Below are 13,916 nucleotides of genomic sequence, written 5' to 3' on the forward strand. Positions count from 1 at the left end.
AGACATAACAATCCTAGGTATGTATGCACCTAAAAACAAAGCTTCAAAATACATGAAACAAAAATTAATAGAATTGCAAGGAGATGTACACAAATCCACAATTTTAGTTGGATACCTCAACATTCCTCTCTTAGTAATCAATAGAACAAGTAAAAAGAAAACCAGGAAGAGTGTAAAAGAATTGAAACCACCATCAATCAACTGGTCCTAACTGACATTTATTGAACACTCTATCCAAAATAATCTTTTTTTCCCCAAGTGCACATGAAACATTCACCAAGACAGACCATATCCTACATCATTAAGTAAACATTAACAAATTTAGAAGAAATGAAATCATACAACATATGTTCTCTGACCTTGATGGAATTAAACTAGAAACCAATAACAGAGAGATGGTTGTAAATTTTCCAAATACTTAGAAGTTAAACTACACATTTCTAAATAATACATGGGTTAAGGAGGACATTACAAGGGAAATTAGAAAATGTTTTGAAATGGACAAAAATGAAAATGCAGTATACAAAACTTTGTGGGATGCAGGTGTCAAATCAATAATCAAAGTTTCCACCTTAGGAAATTAGAAAAAAGAGCAAAATAAACTCAAAGCAAGCAGAACTATGGAAATAGTAAAGAGCAGAAATCAATGAAATAGAAAAGGGAAGAACAATAGAGAAAATTAAAGACACAAGGTAGGTAATTCTTTAAAAAGATTTTTTAAATTGATAAACCTCTAGCCAGACTAACAAAGAAATAGAGAAGACAAATAATCAGTGTGGAGAATGGAAATGCGATGTCACTATAGACCCTGCAGTTAATAAGGATATTAAGGGAATACTATAAACAATTCCACATGCATAAATTTGACAATTAGATGAAATGGACCTATTCCTCGAAAATCACAAACTACCAAAACTCACCAAAGATGAAATAGATAATTTGATTAATCCTTTAACTATTAATGGAATTGAATTCTTTGTTAAATCCTTCTGAAAAAGAAATCTACAGGCCCAAATAGTTTCACTGCTGAAGTCTACCAAACATTCAAAGAAGAAATAACACCAATTCACATATCTCTTCCAGAAAATAGAATAGAGAATACTTTCCAACTCTTCCTTAACCTAATAAAGGGCAACTACAAAAAGGCCTATAGCTAACATCATAGTTAATGGTAAAAGACTGAACACCTTCTAAGATTAGGTATAAGGTAAGACTTACTATAAAAGCTACAGTAATCAAGATAGTGTGGTATCGGTAAAGAGAAAGACACGTATCAAACAGAATGAAGAGTATGCAAAGGTGCAAAGGCAGCTCAATGCACAAAGGACAGCCTTCAACAAACGGAGTTGAAACCATTAGACATCCACATGAAAAAATATGAACCTCAAACTAAACCTCACACCTTATACAAAAGGATCATGGAAATAAGTGAAAATTTTAAACTCTCAAACATTAGAGAAAATCTTTGTGATATTAGGTTAGGCAAAGTGTTCTCAGACGTGACATCAAAACAACGATCCATAAAAGGAAAAACTGGTAAGTAGCACTTCATCAAAATTTAAAACTTTTGCTCTGCAAAATACACTTTTAAGAGAAATGAAAAGACAAGCTAGACTGAGGAAAAATATTCACAAATCCATATCTGATAAAGGACTTGTATCCAGAATATACAAAGAATTCTCAATATTCAATAGTGAGAAAACAACTCAATTTAAAAACAGGTAAAAAAGTTGAATAGACACTTCACCAAAGAGGGAATGTGGAAGGCAATTAAACACACAAAAAGATGCTTAACATCATTAGGGAAATGCAAATTAAAACCACAATAAGCTAATACCACACACCTATCAGAATGGCTGAAATAAAATATATTGGCAGTTCCAAATACTCTTGAGAAATTGGATCTCTCATAGTGGAAGGCAAAATGGTATTGCCACTCTGGAAACCTGGTAGTTTCTAAAAGTTAAACATAACCTTTACCATACAACTGAGCAATCCCACTCATAAACTTATGTTCACATAAAAACCTATACACAAATATTTGTAGCAGTTTTATTCAAAATCGCCCCAAACTGGAAACAACCCAAATATCCTTCAACGGGTGAAGGTAAAACAAACTGTAGAGCATCCAACAATGGAATACCACTTAGCCATAAAAAGCAACATGTGTGAATCTCAAAGACAGACAGAAAGTAGCCAGTCTCTAGGTGTGACATTCTCTATGATTCTATGTATGTGACAATGTGGAAAAGACAAATCTATAGGGAATGGAGAACAGATAGGTGTTTGCCAGAGGTTGGTGTGGGGCAAAGGTGTGACTGCCAAGGGGCAGCGTAAGGGAATTCTTTGGTTGATGGAACTGCCCTGTGTCCTGATTGTGGAGGTAGTTACACGAATGTGTTAAAAAACAGAGAACTTTACACAGGAGAAAGTTAATTTTATGGTATGTTAATTAAAAATTTTTAAAAACTGAAACAAAAGATATTCAAATAAATTTCTCTTTAAAAATGTTTTCAAAGAAATTTTCCACCTGGGTTTCTTCCTGATGGGTTTCTTCTGCTTTGAGGGGGCTCTGCCAAACCAGCCCTGGTGTTTGTGGTTCTGTTTATTCATCTGTAAAATGAGATCAGTCTCGAGTAGCGATTTTCCTGCTCCCCCGACCCTAAAATTACACCCCTGGGCAGGCCCTTTGTGGAAGTGAGGGTGGGGCAGGTTTGGAGAGAAGGAGCATTTGGCCTCCAGTGGGCTCTGACCCACAGAGCGGTTGTGCTCTTGACTGGCCCATGTGCTGTTTGTCTGAAAATCTCTGGATTAGAATAGCTGCTCTTGACCCAGATCCTCACACACCTGGGGGGTTTGAACAATCCTGGATTTCAGGGCCTACTGGTAGGGCCCACTCATTTATCCCTTTGGCACATACCCCACTGGACCCCAGCGGTCAGCCTGACCAGGGCACTGGCTCTAATGATCAGCAATCTAAACAAGGCCCTTTCGGGGAAGCTGGAAGTGTGCTCCTTATTCTAGGAGTCCCAGATTGAGCATGGATTAAACATTGTGCTTAATCCAATGGGAAGTCTGAAAAGGCTTCAAGGTCTAGGCCTCCTTAAAGGCAGGGTCTGAAAGGACTGAAACCATTTTTCTCCCACACAGGATGACTTTTTGGAAGAGCACTTTCTAAGCAATAAAGGGCTGTGCGCAGATCGGGGAGCTGCTGTTGTGAAGACGACTTGCTGACCCGGGCCAGCAGGGCCAGAGTATCATTCGTGATGAGAGCTGCCGGTTACACCGAGCACCAAGCACCTACCATGTGCCAGGCACCGTGCTAAGCAAGCACTGAATCTTCACGACAACCCCGTGAGGAAAGGGCTGTCGTCGCCTGGACGAGGAAACTGAGGCTCCAAGAGGCCCCAGATCACACAGGCAGGAGGTGACAAGGCTGGGTTCCGGTCCCCAGCTCCAGCCTTCTGAGCCGAGGCCTGTGAGAGGAACCTCTGAGCCTGATGTCAGGCCTGCTCTCCACACGTGCCCCGAGATGGAGACCAATACCACCTTTCATCAAAGGCTGGTAGGGGATCTTGCCACGTACAACAGCGCACAAAAAGAAATGTTTTTAAAGAAATTTTATACAAAGGAATGCTTCCTTTGAAAACTATCTTATGCGTAAGTCCAATCTAGAAAACCAGAGTTGAAGGTGGAAGCAGGGTTGGCTTGGGGCCCCCAGGGCTCCTGGAGTACCGCTTGAAGGCTACTTATCCAGTAGGTTGGCACTTACTGTGAGAAGCATGGGAGGTGCCATGATGCTTAAGGCTGGCTTCGTGTTCAAAAGAATGAGGCGGGGTTGTGGCAGACTCACTCCTGGGTTGGTCGGTCATGGAGAGGGCTGCAGAATACCAAGCTTGCCATATGCGTTGGGTGCTGGTCCATTTGGTTCACCCTCCCTTCTGGTCAGCAGCCATGAGCTGTCACTTGCAGGGTAGGAAACTTATCTTCACCATCTTACATTTAATAAGCTGAACCTTTAAAGATATGAATTATAAGATTAAGAGCTGCAGTATCCTTCCTTTTTTCTTGCCCTTAAAAAAGGCATCATCTGGTTTTTCTGTATCAGTGAAAGTAGAATGTTTTAAGTACAGATCTTGGTGTAGGATCAATGGCAGATCTGTACCTCTGACCTGGGGCAGGGGCTGGTGGAATGGCTCACAGTGGAATCATCAGACGGACCTCCTTCTCATAGATGTCGGGGATCACTCCCATGGGGGAGCTGACCATGTGCACAGTGTTCTTGCCAAACAGCTGGAACTCATAGTGGATGAGCTGCTCCCAAAAGCCATTGTTGGGCCGGATGATGGGCCGGCATGACTTGGTCCATGTGTGGGCATCCAGCAGGGACATGGCGTGGTACTTCATGAGATAGGCAAGGCAGAGGGTGGCCGAGCGGCTCACGCCGGCGGCACAGTGCAACAGGGTGCGGCCCTGCTTCACCTCCACGCTGTGGATGTGGTCTGCAATGGGGTCGAAGAAGTCACAGAGACGCGACATGGGTGTGTCAGCCACAGGCACCTGCACGTAGTGGATGTCCTCGTATAAGGTGTTCACCACCTCCACTGAGACGTTGATGACCGTGGTGATGTGGTTGCTGGAGAGCATGAGCTTGTTGTTGGCGGCTACCCCGTTGCTGATATACAGGCTGCTGGTGATCTGTGAGAGGCCGCTGACCGAGGGCTGCCGGAACTGAACCGGGAAGGCACATGGAGATGCTGTCATCGGGCCGGTGGGTCAGCGGCCAGTGAGACATGGACGCTGCACCTTCCTGCTAGGCTGTGTCCGTAGAAAACTGCAAGGAGGGAGAAGGGACAAATGAGGAGCCAAAGTTCTGTCCCCCCACTTAACATAATTCAGTGGCTGCCCACTGTCACGATGAGATGGAGCCCCTTAGCTTGGCTGTCAAGGCCATTTGTGGCCCAGCTCCTGCCCATCTCTTCAGTCTCCTGTTAACCTTTCCCGCGTCCTGAAGGGCCTCGGCTGGGCTGAGCCACTTACAGTTCCGTATGGACACTGGTCCTTCCTGGCCCAGGGCCTTTCCTGCTCTCATCCTAGAACGCCCTTTCCTTACAAGCCTGTCAGGTCCTAATCTGTTCCATTCAGCAGAGGACTGTTGAGCATTGGGATCTTAGCCAAGGGTCACTTCCTGAGGGAAACCTTCCAGAACTACACCCCTCACCCGTATATGATCAAGTCCCAGCTCCAGGCAGGCCCTATGTGCCCTGCTTCCTAACATTTCCTGAAGAATTGCTTTTGCCGTGATCCGTCTGTGAGTTCTCTTGGGATATCACTGTGTCTATCTTCACTCCTACTATATCACCAGTGCCCAGTTGCGTGTCCCCACAAGTAGGTGCTTAAAAATATTTGCTGAATGAAGAAATGACTCCAACAACCACAACTCTGCCTCCTGAGAGGTTTTCTGGAAAAGATGAGGTCTCTGGCCATGTTTCTCTAGAATTTTGGGGAGGAGCTGGGTGGAGGTGAGGGTGGTTCTTAGGCTGCTGGAGAGGAAGGCCAAAGGCTGCATAGACAAATCCTACCTGCCAGTACCCCAGAGTCCAATGCAATAGGCTCACCCCAGGTAGGGCAGATGGGGCTGGTTTGTTCTAAAAGTCTTGTGAGGGTAGGGGAAAAGCCCCACCCCCAACCTCACCCAGTTGGAAGCCTAAATGCTAAGGAATGTTCCGGATCCTCATCATCTGAAAACCCAGAGAGAAGTGAACTGAGGGCCCCCAAAACTAGTACCCAGTGGGCAACAGGAATAGGGGAGACTGCTGTTCATCACAGGGACAAAAAGTGTGCAGAGGAGATACTGCTCTGCAAGGTGAGGGTAGTAATGAGAGGAAAGTCATTTTCATGCTAGTCAAGAAATATTTATCAGGCACTGTAGTAGGTGCTGGGGATACTGAAATGTACAAGTCAGCCATACCCCCCCCCCCAGAGCTCAAAGTCTAGTGGGAGAGACAGACATTAAATAGGCAATTATGGGCGCAACAGAGTTGGAAAATAGGGATAACAGTGCCTACCTTATAAGAATCTTCTGAGGATTAAATGAGGTAACCCGGGTAAAGTGTTTAACAACAGGGCCTGGCACATTTATCTACAAATGATAACTACTGTTGCTGTTGTTAGGGAAGTTAAAATGCAGGGCATTATGGGAATGAAGAATAATGGTATTCATTTCAGGCTGGGGCTACGGAGTTGCGAAGATCGCCTGAAGAAATGACACAAAGATCTGAAGAACGTTTAGCGTGAGGGGGAGGGAGAGGGAGAAAGAGCGACTCGGCAGCATCTCAGTTTCACCATTTTATAGCGTACAAAGCCTTTGGTTCGATCTCCAAAACAGCATAACGAGCCAGTGTCTGGAGTTAATATCTCCATTTTACACACGGGGAAGGTGAGGCAGAGTGGGGAAAAGGACCTGTCTAGGATCACAAAGCAAGGTTCAAAAGCCGGTCTTTCTGGCCTCATTATGTGTGGGAAAAGTGGGCAAACACCTCGGAGTTTTCGTTAATACTGGGTTATAAACGTGGAACAAAGTCCAAGGGTTGACGGGAGAAAGGGGCCGCTTCCAGGGCTGAGTCAGGTAGGTTTCCTGGGGAGTTGGCGTTGGAATGGGCTTCTTCGCCCGCTCAGTGTCAAGACCTCGGTGTCTTACCTCTCTCTCGCGGGCGGGAGGGCAGGTTAGTTCAGGAAACAACCTTGGGCGAGGGTCTCCAGGTGAGAGAAGACCGGTCACGACCCAGGAGCCACAATCCCCGCCGGCCCGGTGCTCCGGTTTCCATAGCAATGGTCCCTCGTCGCGGGGAGGAATGGGCCGTGCTGGGTCTCCGGAGAAACCCAGTCCTCGTCTCCCCGTCCCGGAGCTGCCCCGCCCGGATTCACCCGGTTACCCGCCCTGCGATCACGCGGGGACCACAGCAGTCCTAGTCAAGAAGTAGGGTCTGCTCTGCGCGCTGCAACCAGCAGCCTGTCACCCAGCCAGTCTCCATGGCAACGCGCCGGGCCGCACCACGGCAGCCGCCGAGGGACAATCCTGCCGCGTCCGCAGCCTTCCGGGCTTTGCGCACAAGGCCCGCCCACCGCACCGCCCATCCCCCACCTCGGTCCCGCCTTTCTCTCGCGTCTCCCGGGCAACGCGCGGTGTACGGCGCCTCGCGTCTGCGCAGAGGCTCGCTCCGCGTCTGCGCCAGCCTACAGAGCTTGGGTACCGACCTGGCTCCCGTTCTCGAGTCGCTCCCTAAGGTGGAAGGAGAGAATCCTGCTGTTAGCCAGCAGCCCAGGCCCTCCGTCACATGGAAGCTAGGCTCGCCCATTGCCTGTGCGGTGGCCCCCCAGGCGACCACCAGTTCTGGCACCAGCCCGGCCTCGGCCTTCTTCCGGCGCAGTAGGCTCGGCAGCCGCCCCGACATTCACGTACGGACCAAGCCGCAGATCTGCTTCCTGCGGCCGCGGACCGCTCAGCCGCCGGTGCTCTTCAGGTGCGGCCTGGAGGCCCAGAGCGTTCGTCAGAGCCCGGGCCCCCGGGGGGAGCCGAACTCCCTCAGACCCCTGCTCCCTGAGCCGGCCGCGGGGACCTTGGCCCTGGCTCTCCAGAGCCTCGGGCCCCTCAGAGCCCGGCCCTTTCTTAGACCCCAGGAGAGTCTGAATTTCCCAGCCCAGCGCCTCGCCCGCCGTGGAGCCCTAACGCCCTCAGTCCAGACTCCAAGGGAGTCTGGAATTCCCACCTCCAACCCACATATCCTCCGAATCGCCGCGGGCCTGGCCCTCTAGTCTACCAGGTTTGATGTCGTGTATCCCGACGGTCCCTAGCGCCCTCTGGGCCGAGCCTTGAATTTCCTGAGAGCCTGATGAGGCGCAGGTCCCCTCAGGCCTGACACTCCCCTCCTCAGCCTCTACTTTCTGCAGTGGCCCAGGGAAAGCCCCCAGTTCCCTCAGCCGGGCCCCAATCCCCACAGACCCCAGTTTCCCCTCCCCTCCTCCATTTCACAGCCCCCTCACAGCATCCTCCAGGCTCCCACAGAGGCCTTGCTTTGGAAAGCAATTTGGTTCAAAATGATCATTATTTATTACTTGAAAGGGAATATTTCCATAAAACTGCCTTTTTCCCCCCTTCCCAGGAAGTAATGGTAAATTTGGTGCACCACTGAGTGGGTGAAGACTGTTTCATGTGTCTTTAAGTATTTTAGGTCTTTTTTTTGTTTTTCTAATGGACTTTGGGAGCCTTTTGTTTTGTGAGCATCTTGATCTCTAAACTAGCCTTTTCCAACACCTCATGTCTTTGCTGTCAGAAAAAACGTAAATGGGAGATAAGGGGTGTTTGTTTCTACTAGTCTGTAAATGTAAAAACTTTCATAAAACCACAGTCCCAAACTGGCTGAAAATGAATTAGGAAAAACAAATTTTAATCCTTCAAAATGTTTTAGCCTTTAAAAATTGTCCTAGTTTTTGACCTATCAAAATAATATACACTTATCATAGAAAAATCAGGCAAGCAAAATGAATGGCTAGAGACAATCACTGTTACTATTTTGGTGTATATTGTTCCATTTCTATTCATATATATGTACTGCAACATGATTACACATTTTTTTTGTGGGAGGGTGGGGGGTATATGTCACAAAAAAGTTTACTATTTTGTAATCTTTTTTCCCCCACCCAATACACTTTGGATGTCTGTTTTATTCATAACTGCGTAATATTTTATTGTATGACCTAACCACAATTTATTCATTTGCTTCCCTATCATATATTTAGGTAGTTTCCAAATTTTAGAAAGAAAATATTATGAGTAATTATTTTTAAGTGGGCAAAAATATGTATGTAGTTGTAAAACCACTTCACGGTGTCAAAATTATCAAAAAGTGAAAACTCAAGGCCTGGTATTATCCATTTTTGACCAATTCCTCATTTTGACCAAATTGTTATCTCTAGTTTGTCCTGGAGCACCTGGCTCCATTCCATCACACCCCATCCCATCCCAACTTCTACCTCTCACCCTCCAGAGTATCCTCAAGTCCTTGTCCACCCCAAACTTCCTTCACTTTTCTAGACTTTTCCCAAACCCTTTTCCCTTAGAATTCCCCCATCAACCAACCTAACCTCTGTCCAAACACTTCATTCTCTTTTTTCCTGTTTCCTCTGACCTCCCCCACCCAGATCCCCCTTAGACCTAGGCTTGAGCAGTGCCCCCCCATCTCAACCCCCCTCAGATTCATCCCTCTGACTTTGCTTCTTTCATCTAAGACCCTCGCCTCCCATTTCAAACTGCGTTTTCTTAAGATGACTGCTCCCGTGGACAGTTCTGAATCCCTGTTGACACTTCTCTTGTGGATTACTTTGACCTTTCTACATCCTTCTCAGGATGGTTTTCCCTCTCAGCATCCAAGAAACACCCATTTAGCGCACTTTTCCTACAAGAAGAAACCTAGGCCTACTCCCTTGCTCCTCTGACAACTATGACAGGGTGGTGCCTCTCCCAAGAAACTTGGGGAAGCCTCAGCCACTACCCCAGGATCCCATCAGATCAGGTCCTGTCCTAGCCCTGGCCTAGCCATCAAGCCTGTACCACCTTCTCCTCCCTCTCCAGCTTAATGAATTCCAGTGAAGCAGCAGTGAAAAAAGTTTTACCCAAGAGCCGCTTATCTCGGGTGATTATTCGTGACAACCTCAGTGCACAACGAATCTATGAGATGGAGGTAAAGTTGTCACAAGCTTTTGCATTAGAGGGTGTTAGTGGCTTGATCCATGTTCATTTCACTCTCCCCAAAACCTTGCGGGGAGATCACAGATCTTAGAGGTGATAGGAAGCCATCAAAGTACTCTAATATAAGCCCATTTTACAGAGGAGGCAGTTGAGACTCAGGGTTACTGATTTGCCCAAGGTGTCACAGCTGTTCCTGGGCTGAGGGAACCAAGGAGGACTCCATGTGTCTTGGCTCCGGTGGCATTTTTTTCCCTCAAAGTACATTAGCTTTCTATTTAGGGACTCCCTGAATGGATTCCTACTATCTCCCATAAAAAGAAGTCTTGGCTCTTAGAGCTTGAAGTGGCATTGACACCATTTGGTCATTTTTTTCCTTCAGGGATTATCCCCCACTTTCCACATGAGAACTGAGGCTCTTCTACTTTTTGTTTATGGACAAGAAGGGTTTGACCTGCTTACCCAGAAGCCCTCAGAAGAAGAGGGAAACCGCAGCATCATCATCCCACAGACCCTGATTAATTCATTAAATACATCTTTGGGGACTGCTTGGGACAGGCACTGTTTTGGGCACTAGGAAGAGGCTAGTGAACACGATGGACTCTGAGAACGTGCTCGTTTCTTCCAGCAGAGCAGGCAGCCCAGAGTTGAGCTGCTGTCCCCTTCTTGACTCTGTTGAACCTCCCTCCATGTTCCAGGACCAAATCTGGATGGGCGCATGGGATTCTGACATTGAAAACAGTGGGAAAGATGTAAGAGATGGTGTCAGATCCTCTTAAGGGTCACAGAGACCAAAAGAAGACTGGAGGCCTGGGTGTTTCTCCCTCTGCTAAACTTCCAGTGGCGTGGTGTAGTGGGAATAGGGTGGACTTGGACATGGGCAGGCCAGCTTTGTGTGAACTTGGGGAGTCACTTTTCCTCCAGGACTCTTTTCTCATTTGTAAAATAGGATCTATTGGGATCCTCTCAGTTGCAGGTGACACAAACTGAACTTGAACTCGTTCAAGCAAAATAGAGAATGATGAGTTTACATAATCGAGGGTAGATAGGGCAGGGTCACCAGTGTTTGGGATGAGAGATGGCAGGGGCTCCAATGCCATTGGATGTGTCTTCCACTCTCCCTGTCAGCTCCCCTTCTGCTTCTTTCTGCATGTTGGCATCGTCATCAGGCTGGCTGTCCCTGGGGAGCATGGCCACAGGAAACCCTGGCCTGTAGCCCAGAAAGGAAATGGAGTGCTTCCACTGTTGGTCAAGTTAGACAAATCCTGGAGAAGGACTCCAGTTGGCCCAAGTTGGGTCACGGGCCCATCCACGCCCCAGTCACTGTGGTCAGGTAGTGTAGGCTACTCTGACTGGCCCAGGATGGGTTGGGGGCCAACCCCTATAACCAGTGGATTTGGAGATATTGCACCTCTGGTAAGTGGGGTGAGGATCTGTGAGATATAACTGGAAACTCTCTTGAGTTGGCTTTATATGTGCCATCCTCCAGCCATCCAGAAGTTCTCCTTTTGAAGCCGTATTGAGCCCTTACATGTTTTGGGTACACAATGTCCATTATGTATTATTACCCCATTTAATAGTTCAGCAAACTGAGGCTCAGAGATGGAGTAACTTCACTAAGGGGTGTCATTGTGGACTTGCAAACCCAGGTCTGACTGACCATGGTGCAGGATGTTCTCCCTAAGGACGGGGACTGTCTTCTCTGTAGACCCAGTGACTTGCTGAGGGCCCAGCTTGTAGGAACTCAGTAGATTTGAGAGGCCTTGAGTGGCAGCGTGGCAGTCTTTCTCTCTCCCCCGCAAAGTGCTCCCAGCTTTGGCTAGCCACTGGCTTCTCAGGGCCTCCAGGAGGGCAGCTAAGATCTAGTGTCTTGGGAATCCTCTGAGCAACGCTCTGAGAACAGTGGATGATGGCCGGTATCCCTTTATCTATGGCCACAGTTCTCAACCAGGACAGCTTTGCTCCTCAGGGACTCTGGCGCTGTCTGGAGGCCTTTTTGGTAGCACAAGTGAGAGTGGGATGGTGCTACTGGCATTTAGTAGGTGGAGGCCAGGGATGCTAATGCTGCTGAATATCTTACAATGCACAGGCCAGCCCCCCGCCACAAAGAATTGCCTGGCCCCATGTCAGTAGTACCAAGGCAAGAGACCCTGATCCATAGTAAAAGTGCAATCACTCTGTGCCTTGCTTAGAAATATCTGGGCATGTGTCCCACCTTCCTGACTACGTTGTAGTTGCTGTGAAGACCTGCAGCTGATTTTTCATAGTATCCTCTCCACAGCTACCTCATTGGAATAAGTAAATGAATAAGACAAAGGATATGCCTTCCCAAAGCTAGCAGTCTTGTTAGGGACAGGATAGAAATGGTAGAATAGAATAAATAAGTAGAGTTCAGTGTGACATAGGGGGTGTCACCAACAATATGTGGGGGGCACCAAGTGAGTAATAGGGACTGGGTGATAGGAGTTAAGGAAGGGGGTTTACAAGATGCACCCTTTCTCCTCCTCCCCTCCCCTCTCTTTCTCACCACTCTTCAAATAGAGATGTTAGGTCAAAATGAGGCTCTGAGGCTGCAGACTGTCAGAAGGTACCATAGGAGTTACCTAGCTCAATGCCCTCACTTTAAAATAGGGAAACTGAGGCTCCCTGTGAGCCAAGTTATTGATGAAATATTGGGTCCAGCTGGCTCCTTTTCCACCCTCATATCCGGAGCACAGATGCCTCTCTTACTGTGAAGTAGCTTCTTCATCCTAACCTCACCTCTGTTTTTTGTAAGACAAGAGCTTCAGACAAGACCAAGAAAAAGATGGGCCACTTGTATGACCACCTGAAAAAAAAATTCATGACAGACCAGCTCAGAAAGCTGGGGCGCTGGCGACGGGAATCCATGAACGTCCGGCAGTACCTGGATAGCATCCGAGTGTACAAGGAGCCTAACAAGAAAGACCAGCCACCATAGTCAAGGCAGAGTGATCTGCCCTGGGGCCATGACGACACTAGGCCGACAGGAGAAGAGCTGGAAGGGAGCCAGTCTACACCGTTGTAGAACAACAATAAATGAGACCAGTGGACAGTGGAGCACAAAACCCCTCAGCAATTCTAATATTTCTTGCCCTGTCCTATCCCCTCTTTTCTGGTGAAGGTGATTCTGATAGTCCTGTAGCTGCCCAAGTGGAAACGGCTGAATCGAACTGGCTTCCAAGGTTAAGGCATGACCTTTGGTACCCACATGTCTGTTACAATGCCAGGCCAGGTGTGCTGGGACAGTGGTACCTTGGATGGGAAGGGCTCGGTAATGCTGCTGCCTGGCATTCCAGTGGTAAGGAGTCAGGGTGGGGCATCAGGCAGACCTGGGTTAAGGTCTATTTCTGCCATCCATCAGCTGTGTGACTTTGTAACCTCTCTGAGCCTCTGTTTCCTTATCCTAAAGAATGGGGAAGTAGTGCGGGAACCTACCTCTAAGAACTGGCATGAGGATGTGGAGCGCTCGGCCCGGGGCCTGTCATTCTCAGTGGCTCTCATCATGATGCCTGCAGTTAGCTTCCAGCCTTGTCAGTCCCCACTTCCTGGCCTGCCTGCTGTCCCAGCTACGCCCCGACAGTCCATGACATGCCTTTACTTGCTCAGGCTCCTCATCTAGAATGCCTCTTCAGCCCCCCAGGGCTCTCAGAAAGCTCTCTGCCTCCTTCAAGCCTTGTCTCAATGCCATCCCCCCCACCCCACAAGCTTCTCTGACCGTCTTCTGCCTCCTGCTTGCCCCTCCCCCACCCTGCCCAAGCCACATGGGTTCCCCTCCACTCTGAACTTGGCTTACCTGTGGTGGCTTCACTCTGCCTTCCGTGGTAGATGTTTGGGTATTTGTCCCAGCCCTTGATTAGACTGTACAGTCTTTGACAGCGGGGGCCAAGGATCCCCCAAGATTTAGTTCAGGCCTCTTCCGTGCCATTTCCCCCGCCCAGCCCCACCAGAAAAGGCTGCTCCTTCCTGTGCCAACACGTCTGTCTGCACCGAGCACGCGGTTGGCCATTTCTTGTTGCTCCCTGTCTCCGAATGTCTCGATGGCCAGGATGCTGACTCGTTCATCTCTGCAACCACAATGCCCAGTAACATTGAGTAGTCACTCTATGTTTTTTGAATAAATGATCATTCCTTTGTTTAATTACAGCTTCAG

General features: G+C 48.0%; 2 protein-coding genes across 6 annotated transcripts; one reads left to right on the forward strand and one right to left on the reverse strand.

Moving 5' to 3' along the window:
• Positions 1-1,808: 1,808 nt before the first annotated feature.
• Positions 1,809-7,282, reverse strand: DUSP18 (dual specificity phosphatase 18). Of its 5 annotated transcripts, XM_061169168.1 has the most exons (4): positions 7,258-7,282; positions 6,701-6,968; positions 4,222-4,834; positions 1,809-4,016 (listed from the first exon to the last, which is right to left on the reverse strand). In XM_061169168.1, the coding sequence occupies exons 3-4, from the start codon at positions 4,762-4,764 to the stop codon at positions 3,963-3,965; spliced, it is 597 nt and encodes a 198-aa protein (XP_061025151.1). In that variant the 5' UTR covers positions 4,765-4,834; positions 6,701-6,968; positions 7,258-7,282; the 3' UTR covers positions 1,809-3,962. The 5 variants fall into 5 exon arrangements, with proteins under 5 accessions (XP_061025151.1, XP_061025149.1, XP_061025152.1 ...); XM_061169166.1 differs by lacking the exon at positions 7,258-7,282 and having other exon boundaries at positions 6,701-7,029; XM_061169169.1 differs by lacking the exon at positions 7,258-7,282 and having other exon boundaries at positions 4,202-4,834; positions 6,701-7,029.
• C15H5orf52 (chromosome 15 C5orf52 homolog) lies at positions 7,033-12,704 on the forward strand. Its single transcript, XM_061169256.1, has 3 exons — positions 7,033-7,523; positions 9,632-9,745; positions 12,527-12,704. Exons 1-3 carry the CDS (start codon positions 7,033-7,035, stop codon positions 12,702-12,704), a joined length of 783 nt encoding a protein of 260 aa, XP_061025239.1.
• The last annotated feature ends 1,212 nt before the right edge of the window (positions 12,705-13,916 follow it).

Source organism: Eubalaena glacialis, chromosome 15, assembly GCF_028564815.1.
Source record: "Eubalaena glacialis isolate mEubGla1 chromosome 15, mEubGla1.1.hap2.+ XY, whole genome shotgun sequence".
NCBI lineage: Eukaryota > Metazoa > Chordata > Mammalia > Artiodactyla > Balaenidae > Eubalaena > Eubalaena glacialis.

What these genes read in the sequence shown, in the direction of transcription:
- DUSP18 (XM_061169168.1), bottom strand. Translation starts at nt 4,764, where the DNA reads ATGACAGCATCTCCATGTGCCTTCCCGGTTCAGTTCCGGCAGCCCTCG. An exon ending in CCGACATCTATGAGAAGGAG is followed by an intron (nt 4,017 to 4,221) that starts GTCCGTCTGATG and finishes ATATCTTTAAAG; the next exon opens with GTTCAGCTTATTAAATGTAA.
- C15H5orf52 (XM_061169256.1), top strand. Translation starts at nt 7,033, where the DNA reads ATGGCAACGCGCCGGGCCGCACCACGGCAGCCGCCGAGGGACAATCCT. An exon ending in CAGCCGCCGGTGCTCTTCAG is followed by an intron (nt 7,524 to 9,631) that starts GTGCGGCCTGGA and finishes CTCCCTCTCCAG; the next exon opens with CTTAATGAATTCCAGTGAAG. An exon ending in ATCTATGAGATGGAGGTAAA is followed by an intron (nt 9,746 to 12,526) that starts GTTGTCACAAGC and finishes TTGTAAGACAAG; the next exon opens with AGCTTCAGACAAGACCAAGA.